Genomic DNA, 25,812 nt, shown 5'->3' on the forward strand with positions numbered 1-25,812 from the left:
AAGTTAAAACGGTGTCTCCCCGGAGTGTAAGTATGTGGAGTGTTTCAGTCTGTTAGCAGCGTTCTATAGATAGACGGTGATTTGGCCAGTCATTTGAAGCGTGACGCTGGAACCGCTTAGCAGTCTCCTGCCTCTTGTAGGAAGCAAACTCTTCGCTCTTTGGGAGCGGTACGCAAACGTACATAAAGCCAGTGGAGGCTGCTGCTGCAACAACTGTAGAAAATACCGTATGTGACGCTACAGGCATGCCGTACAAGGGTGCTTTCGGCACAGTGCAATGTGTTGGAAGCATCCAACTCCCGTTGGAGCGCTTTATCAACGGCTGTGCGATGATAAGGCCCCGTTGATATCCCTTTTCTGCCGAGGAGGGATATGGTGGGAGAAAACAATCGGTCCCAATGGCAGCTGTGGTGCTTCCATAGCACAGTGGAATATCTCTTTTTGTCGATTTGGGTCAGCTGTCCTGGCTCTGTCCCCTCCCAACCTCTTGCCCACCCCCAGCTTACTGGACTGGGGGGGTGGGGGTGGTTGGAGAGACAGCCTCCATGCTGTGGGAGCGCTGCTCAGCAGTAGTGTTATGGTTTGAGAGAACCCATAACAACCTATTGTCGTTTAGACAATTATTCTATCACCCGATGACCCCTCCCCACCCGGAAAGGGGAATCGGGGAACACAAAGAAAACACAAGGGTTGAAGTATAAATAGATTTAATAGGCTAAGACTAAATAATTAACAATAATACTAAAGAACCAGTATTAATCCCGATACTGATATAAGATATACAGAAATTATACTCAGCCATCTATATCAGTAGGAAGCGGTGCACTCCCAGCAGTGGATAGCAAGTATCGGACACTGCGAGCGCAATGGCTTCAGGAGGAAGGGAAGGCCTCAGGGCTCCGGCACCGGGGCAAGGAGTTGTCTGGACCGCCGCCATCAGGGAGAGAGCGAGCTACGCAGCAAACTTTTCTAACTTATATTGGATGTGACGTTCATGGTATGAAATACTCCTGTTGGCCAGCCTGGGTCAAATGCCCAGGCCTTGCTCCTCCTTGTCCCTGCACCTGGCAAGGCTCGAAAACACTAGCCTTGAATCCCACAGAGCCTGGCTGGCTATAAAGTAAATATTTTCACAAATTCAGACACTAGAGTCTTCTAAAAGTGTAATTTTCCCCAGCATTAGAAGAAAAGATAGTCCTGTGTCTCTCAACCCAGGACAAGTAGCCAAAACCTTGGTGCGCTATCAACACCCTCCTAGCTACAACTACAAAGCACAGCACTATGAGGGCTGCTATGGGGAAAGTTACCTCCATCCCAGCCAGACCCAAACCAAAAGTACATCGCAGGGAGATGGCAAACTCCACCTTTCTTTAACAGCTATTAAAAAAAGGGAGATGGGCAGGGGAAAGCGGGGCCATCCTTCGTTGCCCTTGAACGCTGTGTTGCTGAGACATCCGAGACGCCCACTGGAAGGGGTCTTCATCTCTTCTATATCCCCAAGCGATCAGGTGAAGTTTGGTGACACGGGCGTGTAAGTAACCCGAGGACTTTGCCTTTATTTAATCTTCCCAGGGAGGAGATGGAAATGATTTGCCTGCAGTTTATGGAAACTGACATGTGGTGTTTCCTTGAAACTGCACTGGTGCAGTGTTTGCTTACTGGATGACTGAGCTAGGTAACATCCCTTGTTCCGCCTGTGTAAACTCCCCGAGGTATCTAGAAGGTGTTCCCGCTTCTGGGGGCAGGGGAGTTTTGAAGCAGCTAGGCATGGGGTGATTACCGTAGGTTTTGGAAGTCTCTGGCGCCCGGTGGGATTTATGTCTCGCCTCGCAGGCGACGCTGCCCATGCTTTGCTCCAGACCCGAGAGAGCAAAGGGTTATTGAACAGTGATCCACCGAAGAATCGTAGAATCCTAGAGCAGCCCAGGTGGGAAGGGACCTCGAAAGATCATCTGGTCGGACCTTTTGTGGCAAAGCCTCCGTCCTCTTCTTTGTAGCCACCCTTTCAGTACTGCAATACTGTGATGAGGTCCCCGTCCCCCCCCTCTCCCCGAGCCTTCTCTTTTCCAAGGGAGAAAAGACCCAACTCCTTCAGTGTTTCCTGGTAGGGGAGGTTCTCCAGCCCTTTGATCATCTTCGTGGCCCTCCTTGGGACCCTCTCCAGTCTGTCTGCACCTTTTTTTGAATTGTGGGGACAAGAACTGGACGCGGTGCTCCAGGTGCGGCCTGCGGGGGTGGCCTCCGTGAGAAGAGGCCAGGGTCTGCCCTGCGCCGGACACAGCTGGTTCCAGCCAGCTAGGCACCGGACTCGCCGCGGGCCAAAGCCGAGCAGCTCAGCGAAGCTGGTGGCGCCCCTGTGCAAACATATTTCACAGAATCACAGAATCTTCTAGGTTGGAAGGGACCTTCAAGATCATCTTGTCCAACCATCAACCTAACTGACAAAAATAAACACCCACAAAACAACAAAATGCAACACCATCACTAAACCATGTCTCCCAGCACCACGTCAACCTGTCTTTTGAACACTTCCAGGGATGGTGCTTCAACCACCTCCCTGGGCAGCCCATTCCAATGTCTGATAACCCTTTCAGTGAAAAAAAATTTCCTAATATCCAGCCTGTACCTCCCCCCGCGCAACTTGAGGCCGTTTCCTCTAGTCCTGTCGCCCGTGACTTGGGAGAAGAGACCGACCCCCGCCTCTCTACACCCTCCTTGCAGGTAGTTGTAGAGAGCAATAAGGTCTCCCCTCAGCCTCCTTTTCTCCAGGCTGAATAACCCTAGTTCCCTCAGCCTCTCCTCATAAGACTTGTGCTCCAGACCCCTCACCAGCCTTGTTGCTCTTCTCTGGACCCGCTCCAGCACCTCGATGTCTTTTTTGTGGTAGGGGGCCCAAAACTGGACACAGTACTTGAGGTGGGGCCTCACCAATGCCGAGTACAGGGGGACGATCACCTCCCGAGTCCTACTCGCCACACTGTTCCTGATACAGGCCAGGATGCTGTTGGCCGCCTTGGCCACCTGGGCACACTGCTGGCTCATGTTCAGCCGGCTGTCCACCAACACCCCCAGGTCCTTTTCTGCCGGGCAGCTCTCCAGCCACTCTTCCCCAAGCCTGTAGCGCTGCCTGGGGTCGTTGTGACCCAAGTGGAGGACCCGGCACTTCGCCTTGTTGAACCTCATCCCATTGGTCTCAGCCCATCGATCCAACCTGTCCGGATCCCTCTGCAAAGCCTTTCTACCCTCCAGCAGGTCGACACTGCCACCCAACTTAGTGTCGTCTGCGAACTTACTGAGGGTGCACTCAATCCCCTCGTCCAGATCATTGATAAAGATGTTAAAGAGAACGGGTCCCAGTACCGCGCCCTGGGGGACACCACTCGTGACCGGCCGCCAACTGGATTTAACTCCATTCACCACCACTCTCTGGGCCCGGCCCTCCAGCCAGTTTTTAACTAAGAAGGGGCAAAGCGCTGCCCGGGGCAGGTATTTCCCTGCTGCCCGTGGATCCGGCAGGTGGATGTTTCCTGAAGGAAGGAACTTTGTCATCCTGTTTTCTCCCCCTGCCCTGTTGAGGAGGGGCAGTGAGAGAGCAGCTGGGCGGGCCCCTGGCAGCCGGCCAAGGTGAACCCATCACAAAGCCTGAAAGGCAGGTTCCTCCGTGTAGAAGTGAAGGGGGTTGGTGGTTTGAGGAATGATAGTGACTGGGCTAGGAACAGGACGCTTTGGAGATAGGAAAGTCGGGAAATAGCTGGGGATCCAGTCACTTTGAGGGGGGGAAATTTCAAGGGAAAAAGCCTTCTTTCTGAGCAATAAGAGGCTCTCGTGAGAAAAAGGCTCTAGTCTCCATTTTTTTTCTCACTTGGTAATAAAAGTGACGAGGAACTGGAACAGCTGTAAAGAGGTCATGGAGTAGGTGTGAGCTTGGTTAACTTGGCCAAGCCAACCACGCAAAGCGGACCCATCCACCCGCATGGGAACCAGTGCCACCAGAAAAGCACGTAAGGTATTAGCAATTGGAGATTCCCTACTGAGAGGCACCGAAGCACCCGTTTGCCGTCCAGACAATTTCTCTAGAGAAGTCTGCTGCCTGCCAGGAGCTCGCATTCGTGGCATCACCGAGAGGCTGCCGAGCCTGGTGATCCCTACAGATTATCATCCGCTCCTACTATTCCGTGTAGGGTCTGACGAGGCAACTTAGAACCCTCCAAAGAGACTATGTGATGTCCCTCGGAGCGATGTTGAAAGGATCAGGAGCACAGGTGGTGGTCTCCTCTATCCTCCCAGTCAGAGGAAGGGGTCCAGGAAAGAGGAGACGAATTGAACAGGTGACTGCCTGGCTGCGTAGCTGCTGCCATACTCAAGGTTTTGGCTTCTATGATCACGGATGTACCTTTGAGAAGCCGGGTCTGTTGGGAGCTGATGGGATTCACCTGACCAAGCAGGGCAAGAGGGTCTTTGCCAACAAGCCGGCCAGACTTACAAGGAGGGCTTTAAACTAGACTCAGCGGGAGAAGGGGATGGAGTTCTGAGCAACAGGGAAGAGCCAGGGGCTGCTGATGCGTTAGGAACCAACAGGGGAACACCCGAGAAATGCCGCAAAGGAATTGGGGCTTGATCCTCCAAAAAGGTGACGCGGTCGACAGCCCAACTGAAGTGCCTCTATACCAGTGCGCGCAGCACGGGCGACAAACAGGAGGAGTTGGAAGCCCCTGTGCAGAAGGAGCAGAAGGGAGCTGGCAGCTCTTTAAGCACGTTTTTTTCTTAGAGCACAAGAGCTCTGGATTCCCATGCGTAAGACATGGGAAAATAGAAATTTGTCTACCTAGACTTTAGTAAAGCCTTTGACACCGTTTCCCACAGCATCCTCCTGGAGAAACTGGCTGCCCATGGTTTGGATGGGCGTACTCTTCGCCGGGTAAAAAAACTGGCTGGATGGCCGGGCCCAAAGAGTTGTGGTGAATGGAGTTAAATCCAGTTGGCGGCCGGTCACGAGCGGTGTTCCCCAGGGCTCAGTACTGGGGCCGGTTCTGTTTAATATCTTTATCAACGACCTGGACGAGGGAATCGAGTGCACCCTCGGTAAGGACCTGGGGGTGTTGGTGGACAGCCGGCTGAATATGAGCCAGCAGCGTGCCCAGGTGGCCAAGGCGGCCAACGGCATCCTGGCCTGTGTCAGGAATAGTGTGGTGAGCAGGACTAGGGAAGCGATCGTCCCGCTGTACTCGGCGCTGGTGAGGCCCCACTTTGAGTACTGTGTTCAGTTTTGGGCCCCTCGCTACAAGAAAGACATTGAGATTCCGGAGTGTGTCCAGAGAAGGGCAACCAAGCTGGTGAGGAGTCTAGAGCACAAGTCTTATGAGGAGGGGCTGAGGGAACTGGGGTTGTTTAGCCTGGAGAAAAGGAGGCTGAGGGGAGACCTTATCGCCCTCTACAACTACCTGCAAGGAGGCTGTAGCGAGGCAGGGGTTGGTCTCTTCTCCCAAGCAACAAGCGATAGGACAAGAGGAAACGGCCTCCAGTTGCGCCAGGGCAGGTTTAGGACGGATATTAGGAAAATTTCCCTCGCAGAAAGGGTTACCAAACATTGGAACAGGCTGCCCGGGGAAGCGGTTGAATCGCCATCCCTGGGGGTATTTAAAAGACGGGTAGGCGTGGTGGTTTGGGTAGCGTTAGGTTAATGGTTGGACTCGATGATCTGCAAGGTCCCTGCCAACCTAGACGATTCTATGATTCTATGAAATCGGGCAAGGAAGGCAGGAGCCCAGCACGGCTGAGCAAGGACCTTCTGGTCGAGCTGAAGCGCAAGAAGGAAATGCATAGGCAGTGGAAGCAGAGACACGCATCCTGGGAAGAATATAGGCATGCTGCCCGGGTGTGTAGGGATGGGATCGGGAAAGGTAAGGCACAGCTGGAGCTGAATTTGGCAAGGGATGTGAAGAATCAGAAGAAGGGCTTCTACAGTTGCGTTGGTCAGAAAAGGAAGACTAAAGAAAACCTACACCACCCCCCCTCCGATAAATAAGACAGGAGATCTAGCGCCAACCGACATGGAGAAGGCCGAGGTACTCAACGATTTTTCTCCTCCGTTTTCACTGGCAATCACTGTTCCCACAGCTCTCAAGTCCCCGAACCTCAAGGCAGGGACTGGGGGAACAAAGTCCCTCCCATCGTAGGAAACGAACCGGTTCGAGACCACCCGAGGAACCTGAACACACGCAAGTCCTGCACCTGGGGAGGAACAACCCCATGCACCAGTAGATGCCGGAGGCCGACTGGCTGGAAAGCAGCTTTGCAGAAAAGGATGTGGGGGGGGCTCCTGGCGGACACCAAGTTGAACGTGAGCCGACAACGTGCCCTTGCCGCAAAGAAGGCTAAGGATACCCTGAGCCCGATACAGAGGAAAGCAGGGGTTATGTGTGTTACGATACAGTTGTGTAGACCAATCAAATTGCTCGCTATCCCCGGGGGTGCAGGGCACCAGAGACCACCCTTGGGCAGCTTTGGGGGCGCTGCCTGTTTTTCTACGAGCCTCCTACCCAGCTTAGCGCAAATCCTATCTCGATCTGCCCCCCAGCCCTCAAGCCACCAGTGCTGAAGACACGCTTTGTATTTTATTTTGTCCCAGGAGGCGTGCAGCTTAGAAACGTCTGCAATCAAAGTGGGGCTTTCAGGGAACAATTTAGAGCGACTTCTGTTGGTTCTGCGGAGTGTTCTGAAAAGTTAAGGCCTGGCCTGCCCTGGCAAAAGCAGTCCTTTGACTGCACCAAAAAGCCACAAGCACGTTTGGGGTAGACTTGATGCGGTAATAAGTAACAACCAATAGTACTTCTAGCTACGACAGCCTCTTCTGAGACCTCGTTGCCCGCCCACAGGGTCGCAGCACTACACGGCGCGGATCCCTCCGCGGACTCGCCAACGTCTTCTCCCTCCACCCCCAGGTCGGATCCCTCCGCGCCCCGAGGGCACGCAAGCTCCCTGAGCCCCGGTAAGCACCGGGTCGACGAGGGCGGACCCGCCAAGGGGACGGGAACAAGCGAAAACGACAGACGAGACAGCCAATCGAGACGCGGGGTCGGCCGGCGGCGATCTGGCGGCCCAATGGGCGCCGCGGAGGGCCTGGCCGAGCGGAGGAAGCGCGGGGGCGACAACGGGCGTTGTCGTGGCTGACGAGCTTATTGGGGCGCGGGCCGCCTGGCCCGGTGGCGCCACTGCTGTCTTCGGAAAGATCATCGGCAAGGCGCTTCCCCGCCAACGTCGCCTACGAGGACGAGGAGGTAGCCGCGGCTTTGCTCTGTGCGCGGTTCCTCTTCCCTTCCCCCCTCCCCTCCCCTCCCCCCGCGCTCGCAGGCACCCTGAGCCGAGGACGCGGTGCCCGGGAGCGCGGCAGGGCGGGTGGAGGGACGGGGGACGGACGGGGCCTCTCTGGGTTGTGGCGCTCTCTACTGCACGATCCCTATAACATCGCGCTTCTTCGGTGCCCCCGCGGCTGCCGCGGCGCGTACTGGGTTGCTGGAGCTGGCCGGCTCGCCTCGGTTCCCAGCCTCGCCGTGCCGTGTGCGCGCGTGCGTAGAGGAGGGCCTCTGACGGTAACGCACTTGGTGGCAGCCGCAGACGTTTGCCGCGTGATATCCCTTTGGCACTGCAAGTCGTGCAAAGTTTGCTGCCGAGGGATGGGAGCGGTCCTACCTCGTGTAGGACGATAGTCTTGAAACCTTAGATTAAGCGCACGCAGTCAGTCTCCTCGGGGATTCCAGGCGCACGTATGTAAACGGTGAACGTCCGAGTAGTGACCGTAATGAGTTAGTTCCGCGCAGGAGAAATGCGGGTCTTGATGCGCCTCCTAGTAGCATTATCGAGATTTCGCAGCTCTGCTGTGCTAGGCTTTGGTGCTGAGCCCCCAAACGGGATTATTGGAGCAAAGAATTACAGCTCTTCTTATTTTTCTCCAAAAAAAAAAAAAAAAAGTAAATATAAAAATCTAGAAACCCGTCATCCTGCAGGCTGCCAAAGCTTCCCAGATCTTGTTTCTGTGGTGAAGTGGGACGGTGATAACAGCATGCTTGCGAGGTTCACGGATGCTGGTGCTCCACAACGTGCTAGGAACTCGAGCGAGCCGCTTAGGCCTGTGGGGGGAAGAATGCAGCCCTTGCCTACACGATGTTAACTTTCAGTTAGTACCCCGTATAATTTTGTTGTTCAAGTGCCGAAGACTAGCAGTGAGGGATGTCTTCTGCTTTTGAAGGTAGGGTTTACGTGCAATGTAGAAGACAGACTCGTACTACGCGCTTGCAGGCTTCCTGCCTGCGCTTATGCTTTTGTTCAATGCTCGAGCTCCCTGTACCATGGAAAATGAATGGCCGCTGATGTTCCACTTTGCTAAATTCTTTGCCCGTTCGGTTAAGCCGTTTGTCTCCTGCCTCTGTGTGGACCACATCGAAGAGACAAACCGCTTAGGAAGCGATCGACCCAGATTAAAACATACTGGAGGTCGCTAATCTGAAGTACTGGCCCGTCTCCTTGCCCCCGTCGTCCTGCGTGCTGAATCCCACCTCTGGAGGGGGCTCTGTAAATACGTTGCGTGTTTTTGTACAGATAGCTTTAATGTCGCGTAAGGAAAACTCAACGTTTCGGCTTGTGTTTGGGGGATCTGGTAATCTGCTTCTGTAGGAGTTCAGTGGGGCACATTGATTTGCTTAAGCCGTTATTACCTTTCTCCGAAGCCAATTACGTTTTAACTGTTTACTCTTCCTCCAGTGCCTTGCGTTCCGTGATCTTTCCCCCCAAGCTCCGACGCTTCTCCTAGTCATGCCTAAGGAGCCAGTTATCAGGTTATCTGAAGCAGAAGATTCTGGTGAATGTGTAAGTACTGTGGGAGCTTTCTGTACGCTAGACTGTACCTGTCGTTAGTTCCTCATTTACTAGACTCTTTCCCATCCCCCCTTTTCCTCTCGATAGGGCGCGGTAGGCTGTTTTGGGTTTTCTGGCGCTGTAATCTTTTGCCTCTAGCTTGTAACGGAGTTGAGCTTTTTTGACTGAAAGTAGTGACGTAAAGCAATGCTCACCCCTGGGTACGTACTTGTGGTGCAAAATGCAGTGTTGTTTTGGAGCGCAGTCTGATGCCTATTGTCACGGTTTAGAGTAAGAGTAGTAGTAGTTCTTCCAATACGGAGAAGAGGGCTTGGGGTTCTTGGCAGGTCAGGGGTGAGGAAGGGCGAAGCTGGTTGAGGGGTGCTGGGTGCTTCACTTTTAGCTATAAAAGTCAAGTTCGGAGACTTTGTAAACCCACGCAAAAGGCAGCCTGAAGCTTATTTTCCACCCGAGTTGCTTATGTTGCCTGAAGAGGTAATGGGGGGCTTTAACCCGGAGACAAACTTAGCTTCTGTGGCTGTTTTGTAGTCCGTTACCCGTCTAGCTTGCAAGCAATTGCATAGCCCTTTTTTTGCCCCCTATAGTGTGCGTAATCGGTCTTTGTGGCTTTGCTTGGAAAATGTCAGTTGCAGGCGGACAGACAGTAATTTGAAGCGCAGTGGTTGAATTGCTAGGAATTGGCTAACTGGTTTCTCTGGGTGGCGCTCTGCTCTCATTCCTTCCCTCCCTGCCCTCTCCCCTCTTTGTGTGTGGCTTTTTATTGTAGTTATTTATGGTTTTGTGCTTCCTTCTCCAGCTGCTTGGGCATTTAATGACTGTTGGCAAGAAGCGTGCTGCTCACCTGGGCCTGGCCAATGGATTCCGGATGGTTGTGGATGAAGGGCCCGAGGGTGGGCAGCCTGTGTGTCGCGTACATCTACGTATTCTGGGTGGCCGTCAGTTGGGCTGGCCGCCTGGTTAAGATTTGTGCACCGCAAGAGTTGCTGCACGTGTACAAATCGCCGCTGAATGGATCTCGCCTGTTGCCCGTCGATCTAGCCACTGTTGATGTCGAATTTTTTGTGACGTGTGTCTGTGGAAGGTAATAAAAGCTGCGAGCAGCAGTTGCACAAATAAAGATTTAGCATGGGGATATCATCTCTGTCTTGTGCGCGTCTTACTGAGGGGAAATAGTTCTGCAAGTTAAAACGGTGTCTCCCCGGAGTGTAAGTATGTGGAGTGTTTCAGTCTGTTAGCAGCGTTCTATAGATAGACGGTGATTTGGCCAGTCATTTGAAGCGTGACGCTGGAACCGCTTAGCAGTCTCCTGCCTCTTGTAGGAAGCAAACTCTTCGCTCTTTGGGAGCGGTACGCAAACGTACATAAAGCCAGTGGAGGCTGCTGCTGCAACAACTGTAGAAAATACCGTATGTGACGCTACAGGCATGCCGTACAAGGGTGCTTTCGGCACAGTGCAATGTGTTGGAAGCATCCAACTCCCGTTGGAGCGCTTTATCAACGGCTGTGCGATGATAAGGCCCCGTTGATATCCCTTTTCTGCCGAGGAGGGATATGGTGGGAGAAAACAATCGGTCCCAATGGCAGCTGTGGTGCTTCCATAGCACAGTGGAATATCTCTTTTTGTCGATTTGGGTCAGCTGTCCTGGCTCTGTCCCCTCCCAACCTCTTGCCCACCCCCAGCTTACTGGACTGGGGGGGTGGGGGTGGTTGGAGAGACAGCCTCCATGCTGTGGGAGCGCTGCTCAGCAGTAGTGTTATGGTTTGAGAGAACCCATAACAACCTATTGTCGTTTAGACAATTATTCTATCACCCGATGACCCCTCCCCACCCGGAAAGGGGAATCGGGGAACACAAAGAAAACACAAGGGTTGAAGTATAAATAGATTTAATAGGCTAAGACTAAATAATTAACAATAATACTAAAGAACCAGTATTAATCCCGATACTGATATAAGATATACAGAAATTATACTCAGCCATCTATATCAGTAGGAAGCGGTGCACTCCCAGCAGTGGATAGCAAGTATCGGACACTGCGAGCGCAATGGCTTCAGGAGGAAGGGAAGGCCTCAGGGCTCCGGCACCGGGGCAAGGAGTTGTCTGGACCGCCGCCATCAGGGAGAGAGCGAGCTACGCAGCAAACTTTTCTAACTTATATTGGATGTGACGTTCATGGTATGAAATACTCCTGTTGGCCAGCCTGGGTCAAATGCCCAGGCCTTGCTCCTCCTTGTCCCTGCACCTGGCAAGGCTCGAAAACACTAGCCTTGAATCCCACAGAGCCTGGCTGGCTATAAAGTAAATATTTTCACAAATTCAGACACTAGAGTCTTCTAAAAGTGTAATTTTCCCCAGCATTAGAAGAAAAGATAGTCCTGTGTCTCTCAACCCAGGACAAGTAGCCAAAACCTTGGTGCGCTATCAACACCCTCCTAGCTACAACTACAAAGCACAGCACTATGAGGGCTGCTATGGGGAAAGTTACCTCCATCCCAGCCAGACCCAAACCAAAAGTACATCGCAGGGAGATGGCAAACTCCACCTTTCTTTAACAGCTATTAAAAAAAGGGAGATGGGCAGGGGAAAGCGGGGCCATCCTTCGTTGCCCTTGAACGCTGTGTTGCTGAGACATCCGAGACGCCCACTGGAAGGCGTCTTCATCTCTTCTATATCCCCAAGCGATCAGGTGAAGTTTGGTGACACGGGCGTGTAAGTAACCCGAGGACTTTGCCTTTATTTAATCTTCCCAGGGAGGAGATGGAAATGATTTGCCTGCAGTTTATGGAAACTGACATGTGGTGTTTCCTTGAAACTGCACTGGTGCAGTGTTTGCTTACTGGATGACTGAGCTAGGTAACATCCCTTGTTCCGCCTGTGTAAACTCCCCGAGGTATCTAGAAGGTGTTCCCGCTTCTGGGGGCAGGGGAGTTTTGAAGCAGCTAGGCATGGGGTGATTACCGTAGGTTTTGGAAGTCTCTGGCGCCCGGTGGGATTTATGTCTCGCCTCGCAGGCGACGCTGCCCATGCTTTGCTCCAGACCCGAGAGAGCAAAGGGTTATTGAACAGTGATCCACCGAAGAATCGTAGAATCCTAGAGCAGCCCAGGTGGGAAGGGACCTCGAAAGATCATCTGGTCGGACCTTTTGTGGCAAAGCCTCCGTCCTCTTCTTTGTAGCCACCCTTTCAGTACTGCAATACTGTGATGAGGTCCCCGTCCCCCCCCTCTCCCCGAGCCTTCTCTTTTCCAAGGGAGAAAAGACCCAACTCCTTCAGTGTTTCCTGGTAGGGGAGGTTCTCCAGCCCTTTGATCATCTTCGTGGCCCTCCTTGGGACCCTCTCCAGTCTGTCTGCACCTTTTTTTGAATTGTGGGGACAAGAACTGGACGCGGTGCTCCAGGTGCGGCCTGCGGGGGTGGCCTCCGTGAGAAGAGGCCAGGGTCTGCCCTGCGCCGGACACAGCTGGTTCCAGCCAGCTAGGCACCGGACTCGCCGCGGGCCAAAGCCGAGCAGCTCAGCGAAGCTGGTGGCGCCCCTGTGCAAACATATTTCACAGAATCACAGAATCTTCTAGGTTGGAAGGGACCTTCAAGATCATCTTGTCCAACCATCAACCTAACTGACAAAAATAAACACCCACAAAACAACAAAATGCAACACCATCACTAAACCATGTCTCCCAGCACCACGTCAACCTGTCTTTTGAACACTTCCAGGGATGGTGCTTCAACCACCTCCCTGGGCAGCCCATTCCAATGTCTGATAACCCTTTCAGTGAAAAAAAATTTCCTAATATCCAGCCTGTACCTCCCCCCGCGCAACTTGAGGCCGTTTCCTCTAGTCCTGTCGCCCGTGACTTGGGAGAAGAGACCGACCCCCGCCTCTCTACACCCTCCTTGCAGGTAGTTGTAGAGAGCAATAAGGTCTCCCCTCAGCCTCCTTTTCTCCAGGCTGAATAACCCTAGTTCCCTCAGCCTCTCCTCATAAGACTTGTGCTCCAGACCCCTCACCAGCCTTGTTGCTCTTCTCTGGACCCGCTCCAGCACCTCGATGTCTTTTTTGTGGTAGGGGGCCCAAAACTGGACACAGTACTTGAGGTGGGGCCTCACCAATGCCGAGTACAGGGGGACGATCACCTCCCGAGTCCTACTCGCCACACTGTTCCTGATACAGGCCAGGATGCTGTTGGCCGCCTTGGCCACCTGGGCACACTGCTGGCTCATGTTCAGCCGGCTGTCCACCAACACCCCCAGGTCCTTTTCTGCCGGGCAGCTCTCCAGCCACTCTTCCCCAAGCCTGTAGCGCTGCCTGGGGTCGTTGTGACCCAAGTGGAGGACCCGGCACTTCGCCTTGTTGAACCTCATCCCATTGGTCTCAGCCCATCGATCCAACCTGTCCGGATCCCTCTGCAAAGCCTTTCTACCCTCCAGCAGGTCGACACTGCCACCCAACTTAGTGTCGTCTGCGAACTTACTGAGGGTGCACTCAATCCCCTCGTCCAGATCATTGATAAAGATGTTAAAGAGAACGGGTCCCAGTACCGCGCCCTGGGGGACACCACTCGTGACCGGCCGCCAACTGGATTTAACTCCATTCACCACCACTCTCTGGGCCCGGCCCTCCAGCCAGTTTTTAACTAAGAAGGGGCAAAGCGCTGCCCGGGGCAGGTATTTCCCTGCTGCCCGTGGATCCGGCAGGTGGATGTTTCCTGAAGGAAGGAACTTTGTCATCCTGTTTTCTCCCCCTGCCCTGTTGAGGAGGGGCAGTGAGAGAGCAGCTGGGCGGGCCCCTGGCAGCCGGCCAAGGTGAACCCATCACAAAGCCTGAAAGGCAGGTTCCTCCGTGTAGAAGTGAAGGGGGTTGGTGGTTTAAGGAATGATAGTGACTGGGCTAGGAACAGGACGCTTTGGAGATAGGAAAGTCGGGAAATAGCTGGGGATCCAGTCACTTTGAGGGGGGGAAATTTCAAGGGAAAAAGCCTTCTTTCTGAGCAATAAGAGGCTCTCGTGAGAAAAAGGCTCTAGTCTCCATTTTTTTTCTCACTTGGTAATAAAAGTGACGAGGAACTGGAACAGCTGTAAAGAGGTCATGGAGTAGGTGTGAGCTTGGTTAACTTGGCCAAGCCAACCACGCAAAGCGGACCCATCCACCCGCATGGGAACCAGTGCCACCAGAAAAGCACGTAAGGTATTAGCAATTGGAGATTCCCTACTGAGAGGCACCGAAGCACCCGTTTGCCGTCCAGACAATTTCTCTAGAGAAGTCTGCTGCCTGCCAGGAGCTCGCATTCGTGGCATCACCGAGAGGCTGCCGAGCCTGGTGATCCCTACAGATTATCATCCGCTCCTACTATTCCGTGTAGGGTCTGACGAGGCAACTTAGAACCCTCCAAAGAGACTATGTGATGTCCCTCGGAGCGATGTTGAAAGGATCAGGAGCACAGGTGGTGGTCTCCTCTATCCTCCCAGTCAGAGGAAGGGGTCCAGGAAAGAGGAGACGAATTGAACAGGTGACTGCCTGGCTGCGTAGCTGCTGCCATACTCAAGGTTTTGGCTTCTATGATCACGGATGTACCTTTGAGAAGCCGGGTCTGTTGGGAGCTGATGGGATTCACCTGACCAAGCAGGGCAAGAGGGTCTTTGCCAACAAGCCGGCCAGACTTACAAGGAGGGCTTTAAACTAGACTCAGCGGGAGAAGGGGATGGAGTTCTGAGCAACAGGGAAGAGCCAGGGGCTGCTGATGCGTTAGGAACCAACAGGGGAACACCCGAGAAATGCCGCAAAGGAATTGGGGCTTGATCCTCCAAAAAGGTGACGCGGTCGACAGCCCAACTGAAGTGCCTCTATACCAGTGCGCGCAGCACGGGCGACAAACAGGAGGAGTTGGAAGCCCCTGTGCAGAAGGAGCAGAAGGGAGCTGGCAGCTCTTTAAGCACGTTTTTTTCTTAGAGCACAAGAGCTCTGGATTCCCATGCGTAAGACATGGGAAAATAGAAATTTGTCTACCTAGACTTTAGTAAAGCCTTTGACACCGTTTCCCACAGCATCCTCCTGGAGAAACTGGCTGCCCATGGTTTGGACGGGCGTACTCTTCGCCGGGTAAAAAAACTGGCTGGATGGCCGGGCCCAAAGAGTTGTGGTGAATGGAGTTAAATCCAGTTGGCGGCCGGTCACGAGCGGTGTTCCCCAGGGCTCAGTACTGGGGCCGGTTCTGTTTAATATCTTTATCAACGACCTGGACGAGGGAATCGAGTGCACCCTCGGTAAGTTTGCAGCCGACACCAAGTTGGGCGGGAGCGTCGATCTGCTTGAGGGTAGGCTGGCTCTACAGAGGGATCTGGACAGGCTGGATCGATGGGCCGAGGCCAGCGGTATGAGGTTCAACAAGGCCAAGTGCCGGGTCCTGCACTTGGGTCACAACGACCCCAGGCAATGCTACAGGCTTGGGGAAGAGTGGCCGGAAAGCTGCCCGGCAGAAAAGGACCTGGGGGTGTTGGTGGACAGCCGGCTGAATATGAGCCAGCAGCGTGCCCAGGTGGCCAAGGCGGCCAACGGCATCCTGGCCTGTGTCAGGAATAGTGTGGTGAGCAGGACTAGGGAAGCGATCGTCCCGCTGTACTCGGCGCTGGTGAGGCCCCACTTTGAGTACTGTGTTCAGTTTTGGGCCCCTCGCTACAAGAAAGACATTGAGATTCCGGAGTGTGTCCAGAGAAGGGCAACCAAGCTGGTGAGGAGTCTAGAGCACAAGTCTTATGAGGAGGGGCTGAGGGAACTGGGGTTGTTTAGCCTGGAGAAAAGGAGGCTGAGGGGAGACCTTATCGCCCTCTACAACTACCTGCAAGGAGGCTGTAGCGAGGCAGGGGTTGGTCTCTTCTCCCAAGCAACAAGCGATAGGACAAGAGGAAACGGCCTCCAGTTGCGCCAGGGCAGGTTTAGGACGGATATTAGGAAAATTTCCCTCGCAGAAAGGGTTACCAAACATTGGAACAGGCTGCCCGGGGAAGCGGTTGAATCGCCATCCCTGGGGGTATTTAAAAGACGGGTAGGCGTGGTGGTTTGGGTAGCGTTAGGTTAATGGTTGGACTCGATGATCTGCAAGGTCCCTGCCAACCTAGACGATTCTATGATTCTATGAAATCGGGCAAGGAAGGCAGGAGCCCAGCACGGCTGAGCAAGGACCTTCTGGTCGAGCTGAAGCGCAAGAAGGAAATGCATAGGCAGTGGAAGCAGAGACACGCATCCTGGGAAGAATATAGGCATGCTGCCCGGGTGTGTAGGGATGGGATCGGGAAAGGTAAGGCACAGCTGGAGCTGAATTTGGCAAGGGATGTGAAGAATCAGAAGAAGGGCTTCTACAGTTGCGTTGGTCAGAAAAGGAAGACTAAAGAAAACCTACACCACCCCCCCTCCGATAAATAAGACAGGAGATCTAGCGCCAACCGACATGGAGAAGGCCGAGGTACTCAACGATTTTTCTCCTCCGTTTTCACTGGCAATCACTGTTCCCACAGCTCTCAAGTCCCCGAACCTCAAGGCAGGGACTGGGGGAACAAAGTCCCTCCCATCGTAGGAAACGAACCGGTTCGAGACCACCCGAGGAACCTGAACACACGCAAGTCCTGCACCTGGGGAGGAACAACCCCATGCACCAGTAGATGCCGGAGGCCGACTGGCTGGAAAGCAGCTTTGCAGAAAAGGATGTGGGGGGGGCTCCTGGCGGACACCAAGTTGAACGTGAGCCGACAACGTGCCCTTGCCGCAAAGAAGGCTAAGGATACCCTGAGCCCGATACAGAGGAAAGCAGGGGTTATGTGTGTTACGATACAGTTGTGTAGACCAATCAAATTGCTCGCTATCCCCGGGGGTGCAGGGCACCAGAGACCACCCTTGGGCAGCTTTGGGGGCGCTGCCTGTTTTTCTACGAGCCTCCTACCCAGCTTAGCGCAAATCCTATCTCGATCTGCCCCCCAGCCCTCAAGCCACCAGTGCTGAAGACACGCTTTGTATTTTATTTTGTCCCAGGAGGCGTGCAGCTTAGAAACGTCTGCAATCAAAGTGGGGCTTTCAGGGAACAATTTAGAGCGACTTCTGTTGGTTCTGCGGAGTGTTCTGAAAAGTTAAGGCCTGGCCTGCCCTGGCAAAAGCAGTCCTTTGACTGCACCAAAAAGCCACAAGCACGTTTGGGGTAGACTTGATGCGGTAATAAGTAACAACCAATAGTACTTCTAGCTACGACAGCCTCTTCTGAGACCTCGTTGCCCGCCCACAGGGTCGCAGCACTACACGGCGCGGATCCCTCCGCGGACTCGCCAACGTCTTCTCCCTCCACCCCCAGGTCGGATCCCTCCGCGCCCCGAGGGCACGCAAGCTCCCTGAGCCCCGGTAAGCACCGGGTCGACGAGGGCGGACCCGCCAAGGGGACGGGAACAAGCGAAAACGACAGACGAGACAGCCAATCGAGACGCGGGGTCGGCCGGCGGCGATCTGGCGGCCCAATGGGCGCCGCGGAGGGCCTGGCCGAGCGGAGGAAGCGCGGGGGCGACAACGGGCGTTGTCGTGGCTGACGAGCTTATTGGGGCGCGGGCCGCCTGGCCCGGTGGCGCCACTGCTGTCTTCGGAAAGATCATCGGCAAGGCGCTTCCCCGCCAACGTCGCCTACGAGGACGAGGAGGTAGCCGCGGCTTTGCTCTGTGCGCGGTTCCTCTTCCCTTCCCCCCTCCCCTCCCCCCGCGCTCGCAGGCACCCTGAGCCGAGGACGCGGTGCCCGGGAGCGCGGCAGGGCGGGTGGAGGGACGGGGGACGGACGGGGCCTCTCTGGGTTGTGGCGCTCTCTACTGCACGATCCCTATAACATCGCGCTTCTTCGGTGCCCCCGCGGCTGCCGCGGCGCGTACTGGGTTGCTGGAGCTGGCCGGCTCGCCTCGGTTCCCAGCCTCGCCGTGCCGTGTGCGCGCGTGCGTAGAGGAGGGCCTCTGACGGTAACGCACTTGGTGGCAGCCGCAGACGTTTGCCGCGTGATATCCCTTTGGCACTGCAAGTCGTGCAAAGTTTGCTGCCGAGGGATGGGAGCGGTCCTACCTCGTGTAGGACGATAGTCTTGAAACCTTAGATTAAGCGCACGCAGTCAGTCTCCTCGGGGATTCCAGGCGCACGTATGTAAACGGTGAACGTCCGAGTAGTGACCGTAATGAGTTAGTTCCGCGCAGGAGAAATGCGGGTCTTGATGCGCCTCCTAGTAGCATTATCGAGATTTCGCAGCTCTGCTGTGCTAGGCTTTGGTGCTGAGCCCCCAAACGGGATTATTGGAGCAAAGAATTACAGCTCTTCTTATTTTTCTCCAAAAAAAAAAAAAAAGTAAATATAAAAATCTAGAAACCCGTCATCCTGCAGGCTGCCAAAGCTTCCCAGATCTTGTTTCTGTGGTGAAGTGGGACGGTGATAACAGCATGCTTGCGAGGTTCACGGATGCTGGTGCTCCACAACGTGCTAGGAACTCGAGCGAGCCGCTTAGGCCTGTGGGGGGAAGAATGCAGCCCTTGCCTACACGATGTTAACTTTCAGTTAGTACCCCGTATAATTTTGTTGTTCAAGTGCCGAAGACTAGCAGTGAGGGATGTCTTCTGCTTTTGAAGGTAGGGTTTACGTGCAATGTAGAAGACAGACTCGTACTACGCGCTTGCAGGCTTTCTGCCTGCGCTTATGCTTTTGTTCAATGCTCGAGCTCCCTGTACCATGGAAAATGAATGGCCGCTGATGTTCCACTTTGCTAAATTCTTTGCCCGTTCGGTTAAGCCGTTTGTCTCCTGCCTCTGTGTGGACCACATCGAAGAGACAAACCGCTTAGGAAGCGATCGACCCAGATTAAAACATACTGGAGGTCGCTAATCTGAAGTACTGGCCCGTCTCCTTGCCCCCGTCGTCCTGCGTGCTGAATCCCACCTCTGGAGGGGGCTCTGTAAATACGTTGCGTGTTTTTGTACAGATAGCTTTAATGTCGCGTAAGGAAAACTCAACGTTTCGGCTTGTGTTTGGGGGATCTGGTAATCTGCTTCTGTAGGAGTTCAGTGGGGCACATTGATTTGCTTAAGCCGTTATTACCTTTCTCCGAAGCCAATTACGTTTTAACTGTTTACTCTTCCTCCAGTGCCTTGCGTTCCGTGATCTTTCCCCCCAAGCTCCGACGCTTCTCCTAGTCATGCCTAAGGAGCCAGTTATCAGGTTATCTGAAGCAGAAGATTCTGGTGAATGTGTAAGTACTGTGGGAGCTTTCTGTACGCTAGACTGTACCTGTCGTTAGTTCCTCATTTACTAGACTCTTTCCCATCCCCCCTTTTCCTCTCGATAGGGCGCGGTAGGCTGTTTTGGGTTTTCTGGCGCTGTAATCTTTTGCCTCTAGCTTGTAACGGAGTTGAGCTTTTTTGACTGAAAGTAGTGACGTAAAGCAATGCTCACCCCTGGGTACGTACTTGTGGTGCAAAATGCAGTGTTGTTTTGGAGCGCAGTCTGATGCCTATTGTCACGGTTTAGAGTAAGAGTAGTAGTAGTTCTTCTAATACGGAGAAGAGGGCTTGGGGTTCTTGGCAGGTCAGGGGTGAGGAAGGGCGAAGCTGGTTGAGGGGTGCTGGGTGCTTCACTTTTAGCTATAAAAGTCAAGTTCGGAGACTTTGTAAACCCACGCAAAAGGCAGCCTGAAGCTTATTTTCCACCCGAGTTGCTTATGTTGCCTGAAGAGGTAATGGGGGGCTTTAACCCGGAGACAAACTTAGCTTCTGTGGCTGTTTTGTAGTCCGTTACCCGTCTAGCTTGCAAGCAATTGCATAGCCCTTTTTTTGCCCCCTATAGTGTGCGTAATCGGTCTTTGTGGCTTTGCTTGGAAAATGTCAGTTGCAGGCGGACAGACAGTAATTTGAAGCGCAGTGGTTGAATTGCTAGGAATTGGCTAACTGGTTTCTCTGGGTGGCGCTCTGCTCTCATTCCTTCCCTCCCTGCCCTCTCCCCTCTTTGTGTGTGGCTTTTTATTGTAGTTATTTATGGTTTTGTGCTTCCTTCTCCAGCTGCTTGGGCATTTAATGACTGTTGGCAAGAAGCGTGCTGCTCACCTGGGCCTGGCCAATGGATTCCGGATGGTTGTGGATGAAGGGCCCGAGGGTGGGCAGCCTGTGTGTCGCGTACATCTACGTATTCTGGGTGGCCGTCAGTTGGGCTGGCCGCCTGGCTAAGATTTGTGCACCGCAAGAGTTGCTGCACGTGTACAAATCGCCGCTGAATGGATCTCGCCTGTTGCCCGTCGATCTAGCCACTGTTGATGTCGAATTTTTTGTGACGTGTGTCTGTGGAAGGTAATAAAAGCTGCGAGCAGCAGTTGCACAAATAAAGATTTAGCATGGGGATATCATCTCTGTCTTGTGCGCGTCTTACTGAGGGGAAATAGTTCTGCAAGTTAAAACGGTGTCTCCCCGGAGTGTAAGTATGTGGAGTGTTTCAGTCTGTTAGCAGCGTTCTATAGATAGACGGTGATTTGGCCAGTCATTTGAAGCGTGACGCTGGAACCGCTTAGCAGTCTCCTGCCTCTTGTAGGAAGCAAACTCTTCGCTCTTTGGGAGCGGTACGCAAACGTACATAAAGCCAGTGGAGGCTGCTGCTGCAACAACTGTAGAAAATACCGTATGTGACGCTACAGGCATGCCGTACAAGGGTGCTTTCGGCACAGTGCAATGTGTTGGAAGCATCCAACTCCCGTTGGAGCGCTTTATCAACGGCTGTGCGATGATAAGGCCCCGTTGATATCCCTTTTCTGCCGAGGAGGGATATGGTGGGAGAAAACAATCGGTCCCAATGGCAGCTGTGGTGCTTCCATAGCACAGTGGAATATCTCTTTTTGTCGATTTGGGTCAGCTGTCCTGGCTCTGTCCCCTCCCAACCTCTTGCCCACCCCCAGCTTACTGGACTGGGGGGGTGGGGGTGGTTGGAGAGACAGCCTCCATGCTGTGGGAGCGCTGCTCAGCAGTAGTGTTATGGTTTGAGAGAACCCATAACAACCTATTGTCGTTTAGACAATTATTCTATCACCCGATGACCCCTCCCCACCCGGAAAGGGGAATCGGGGAACACAAAGAAAACACAAGGGTTGAAGTATAAATAGATTTAATAGGCTAAGACTAAATAATTAACAATAATACTAAAGAACCAGTATTAATCCCGATACTGATATAAGATATACAGAAATTATACTCAGCCATCTATATCAGTAGGAAGCGGTGCACTCCCAGCAGTGGATAGCAAGTATCGGACACTGCGAGCGCAATGGCTTCAGGAGGAAGGGAAGGCCTCAGGGCTCCGGCACCGGGGCAAGGAGTTGTCTGGACCGCCGCCATCAGGGAGAGAGCGAGCTACGCAGCAAACTTTTCTAACTTATATTGGATGTGACGTTCATGGTATGAAATACTCCTGTTGGCCAGCCTGGGTCAAATGCCCAGGCCTTGCTCCTCCTTGTCCCTGCACCTGGCAAGGCTCGAAAACACTAGCCTTGAATCCCACAGAGCCTGGCTGGCTATAAAGTAAATATTTTCACAAATTCAGACACTAGAGTCTTCTAAAAGTGTAATTTTCCCCAGCATTAGAAGAAAAGATAGTCCTGTGTCTCTCAACCCAGGACAAGTAGCCAAAACCTTGGTGCGCTATCAACACCCTCCTAGCTACAACTACAAAGCACAGCACTATGAGGGCTGCTATGGGGAAAGTTACCTCCATCCCAGCCAGACCCAAACCAAAAGTACATCGCAGGGAGATGGCAAGCTCCACCTTTCTTTAACAGCTATTAAAAAAAGGGAGATGGGCAGGGGAAAGCGGGGCCATCCTTCGTTGCCCTTGAACGCTGTGTTGCTGAGACATCCGAGACGCCCACTGGAAGGGGTCTTCATCTCTTCTATATCCCCAAGCGATCAGGTGAAGTTTGGTGACACGGGCGTGTAAGTAACCCGAGGACTTTGCCTTTATTTAATCTTCCCAGGGAGGAGATGGAAATGATTTGCCTGCAGTTTATGGAAACTGACATGTGGTGTTTCCTTGAAACTGCACTGGTGCAGTGTTTGCTTACTGGATGACTGAGCTAGGTAACATCCCTTGTTCCGCCTGTGTAAACTCCCCGAGGTATCTAGAAGGTGTTCCCGCTTCTGGGGGCAGGGGAGTTTTGAAGCAGCTAGGCATGGGGTGATTACCGTAGGTTTTGGAAGTCTCTGGCGCCCGGTGGGATTTATGTCTCGCCTCGCAGGCGACGCTGCCCATGCTTTGCTCCAGACCCGAGAGAGCAAAGGGTTATTGAACAGTGATCCACCGAAGAATCGTAGAATCCTAGAGCAGCCCAGGTGGGAAGGGACCTCGAAAGATCATCTGGTCGGACCTTTTGTGGCAAAGCCTCCGTCCTCTTCTTTGTAGCCACCCTTTCAGTACTGCAATACTGTGATGAGGTCCCCGTCCCCCCCCTCTCCCCGAGCCTTCTCTTTTCCAAGGGAGAAAAGACCCAACTCCTTCAGTGTTTCCTGGTAGGGGAGGTTCTCCAGCCCTTTGATCATCTTCGTGGCCCTCCTTGGGACCCTCTCCAGTCTGTCTGCACCTTTTTTTGAATTGTGGGGACAAGAACTGGACGCGGTGCTCCAGGTGCGGCCTGCGGGGGTGGCCTCCGTGAGAAGAGGCCAGGGTCTGCCCTGCGCCGGACACAGCTGGTTCCAGCCAGCTAGGCACCGGACTCGCCGCGGGCCAAAGCCGAGCAGCTCAGCGAAGCTGGTGGCGCCCCTGTGCAAACATATTTCACAGAATCACAGAATCTTCTAGGTTGGAAGGGACCTTCAAGATCATCTTGTCCAACCATCAACCTAACTGACAAAAATAAACACCCACAAAACAACAAAATGCAACACCATCACTAAACCATGTCTCCCAGCACCACGTCAACCTGTCTTTTGAACACTTCCAGGGATGGTGCTTCAACCACCTCCCTGGGCAGCCCATTCCAATGTCTGATAACCCTTTCAGTGAAAAAAAATTTCCTAATATCCAGCCTGTACCTCCCCCCGCGCAACTTGAGGCCGTTTCCTCTAGTCCTGTCGCCCGTGACTTGGGAGAAGAGACCGACCCCCGCCTCTCTACACCCTCCTTGCAGGTAGTTGTAGAGAGCAATAAGGTCTCCCCTCAGCCTCCTTTTCTCCAGGCTGAATAACCCTAGTTCCCTCAGCCTCTCCTCATAAGACTTGTGCTCCAGACCCCTCACCAGCCTTGTTGCTCTTCTCTGGACCCGCTCCAGCACCTCGATGTCTTTTTTGTGGTAGGGGGCCCAAAACTGGACACAGTACTTGAGGTGGGGCCTCACCAATGCCGAGTACAGGGGGACGATCACCTCCCGAGTCCTACTCGCCACACTGTTCCTGATACAGGCCAGGATGCTGTTGGCCGCCTTGGCCACCTGGGCACACTGCTGGCTCATGTTCAGCCGGCTGTCCACCAACACCCCCAGGTCCTTTTCTGCCGGGCAGCTCTCCAGCCACTCTTCCCCAAGCCTGTAGCGCTGCCTGGGGTCGTTGTGACCCAAGTGGAGGACCCGGCACTTCGCCTTGTTGAACCTCATCCCATTGGTCTCAGCCCATCGATCCAACCTGTCCGGATCCCTCTGCAAAGCCTTTCTACCCTCCAGCAGGTCGACACTGCCACCCAACTTAGTGTCGTCTGCGAACTTACTGAGGGTGCACTCAATCCCCTCGTCCAGATCATTGATAAAGATGTTAAAGAGAACGGGTCCCAGTACCGCGCCCTGGGGGACACCACTCGTGACCGGCCGCCAACTGGATTTAACTCCATTCACCACCACTCTCTGGGCCCGGCCCTCCAGCCAGTTTTTAACTAAGAAGGGGCAAAGCGCTGCCCGGGGCAGGTATTTCCCTGCTGCCCGTGGATCCGGCAGGTGGATGTTTCCTGAAGGAAGGAACTTTGTCATCCTGTTTTCTCCCCCTGCCCTGTTGAGGAGGGGCAGTGAGAGAGCAGCTGGGCGGGCCCCTGGCAGCCGGCCAAGGTGAACCCATCACAAAGCCTGAAAGGCAGGTTCCTCCGTGTAGAAGTGAAGGGGGTTGGTGGTTTAAGGAATGATAGTGACTGGGCTAGGAACAGGACGCTTTGGAGATAGGAAAGTCGGGAAATAGCTGGGGATCCAGTCACTTTGAGGGGGGGAAATTTCAAGGGAAAAAGCCTTCTTTCTGAGCAATAAGAGGCTCTCGTGAGAAAAAGGCTCTAGTCTCCATTTTTTTTCTCACTTGGTAATAAAAGTGACGAGGAACTGGAACAGCTGTAAAGAGGTCATGGAGTAGGTGTGAGCTTGGTTAACTTGGCCAAGCCAACCACGCAAAGCGGACCCATCCACCCGCATGGGAACCAGTGCCACCAGAAAAGCACGTAAGGTATTAGCAATTGGAGATTCCCTACTGAGAGGCACCGAAGCACCCGTTTGCCGTCCAGACAATTTCTCTAGAGAAGTCTGCTGCCTGCCAGGAGCTCGCATTCGTGGCATCACCGAGAGGCTGCCGAGCCTGGTGATCCCTACAGATTATCATCCGCTCCTACTATTCCGTGTAGGGTCTGACGAGGCAACTTAGAACCCTCCAAAGAGACTATGTGATGTCCCTCGGAGCGATGTTGAAAGGATCAGGAGCACAGGTGGTGGTCTCCTCTATCCTCCCAGTCAGAGGAAGGGGTCCAGGAAAGAGGAGACGAATTGAACAGGTGACTGCCTGGCTGCGTAGCTGCTGCCATACTCAAGGTTTTGGCTTCTATGATCACGGATGTACCTTTGAGAAGCCGGGTCTGTTGGGAGCTGATGGGATTCACCTGACCAAGCAGGGCAAGAGGGTCTTTGCCAACAAGCCGGCCAGACTTACAAGGAGGGCTTTAAACTAGACTCAGCGGGAGAAGGGGATGGAGTTCTGAGCAACAGGGAAGAGCCAGGGGCTGCTGATGCGTTAGGAACCAACAGGGGAACACCCGAGAAATGCCGCAAAGGAATTGGGGCTTGATCCTCCAAAAAGGTGACGCGGTCGACAGCCCAACTGAAGTGCCTCTATACCAGTGCGCGCAGCACGGGCGACAAACAGGAGGAGTTGGAAGCCCCTGTGCAGAAGGAGCAGAAGGGAGCTGGCAGCTCTTTAAGCACGTTTTTTTCTTAGAGCACAAGAGCTCTGGATTCCCATGCGTAAGACATGGGAAAATAGAAATTTGTCTACCTAGACTTTAGTAAAGCCTTTGACACCGTTTCCCACAGCATCCTCCTGGAGAAACTGGCTGCCCATGGTTTGGATGGGCGTACTCTTCGCCGGGTAAAAAAACTGGCTGGATGGCCGGGCCCAAAGAGTTGTGGTGAATGGAGTTAAATCCAGTTGGCGGCCGGTCACGAGCGGTGTTCCCCAGGGCTCAGTACTGGGGCCGGTTCTGTTTAATATCTTTATCAACGACCTGGACGAGGGAATCGAGTGCACCCTCGGTAAGGACCTGGGGGTGTTGGTGGACAGCCGGCTGAATATGAGCCAGCAGCGTGCCCAGGTGGCCAAGGCGGCCAACGGCATCCTGGCCTGTGTCAGGAATAGTGTGGTGAGCAGGACTAGGGAAGCGATCGTCCCGCTGTACTCGGCGCTGGTGAGGCCCCACTTTGAGTACTGTGTTCAGTTTTGGGCCCCTCGCTACAAGAAAGACATTGAGATTCCGGAGTGTGTCCAGAGAAGGGCAACCAAGCTGGTGAGGAGTCTAGAGCACAAGTCTTATGAGGAGGGGCTGAGGGAACTGGGGCTGTTTAGCCTGGAGAAAAGGAGGCTGAGGGGAGACCTTATCGCCCTCTACAACTACCTGCAAGGAGGCTGTAGCGAGGCAGGGGTTGGTCTCTTCTCCCAAGCAACAAGCGATAGGACAAG

At 53.7% G+C, this 25,812-nt stretch overlaps 3 protein-coding genes across 3 annotated transcripts in view; 2 read left to right on the forward strand and 1 right to left on the reverse strand.

The window, feature by feature from the left end:
- LOC141476793 (junction-mediating and -regulatory protein-like) overlaps positions 1–25,812 on the reverse strand; it is a 221,418-nt gene that overhangs the window by 147,304 nt on the left and 48,302 nt on the right. The gene's annotated exons all lie outside the window — the stretch shown is intronic.
- Positions 6,051–10,001, forward strand: LOC141476726 (adenosine 5'-monophosphoramidase HINT1-like). The gene is given in 6 exon segments (XM_074165532.1): positions 6,051–6,065; positions 6,876–6,988; positions 7,024–7,246; positions 7,248–7,277; positions 8,758–8,862; positions 9,668–10,001. Coding segments are annotated over 6 exon segments (651 nt in total). The 3' UTR covers positions 9,833–10,001.
- On the forward strand, positions 16,314–20,263 carry LOC141476727 (adenosine 5'-monophosphoramidase HINT1-like). The gene is given in 6 exon segments (XM_074165534.1): positions 16,314–16,328; positions 17,139–17,251; positions 17,287–17,509; positions 17,511–17,540; positions 19,014–19,118; positions 19,924–20,263. Coding segments are annotated over 6 exon segments (651 nt in total). The 3' UTR covers positions 20,089–20,263.

This window comes from Numenius arquata, chromosome W (assembly GCF_964106895.1).
Source record: "Numenius arquata chromosome W, bNumArq3.hap1.1, whole genome shotgun sequence".
NCBI lineage: Eukaryota > Metazoa > Chordata > Aves > Charadriiformes > Scolopacidae > Numenius > Numenius arquata.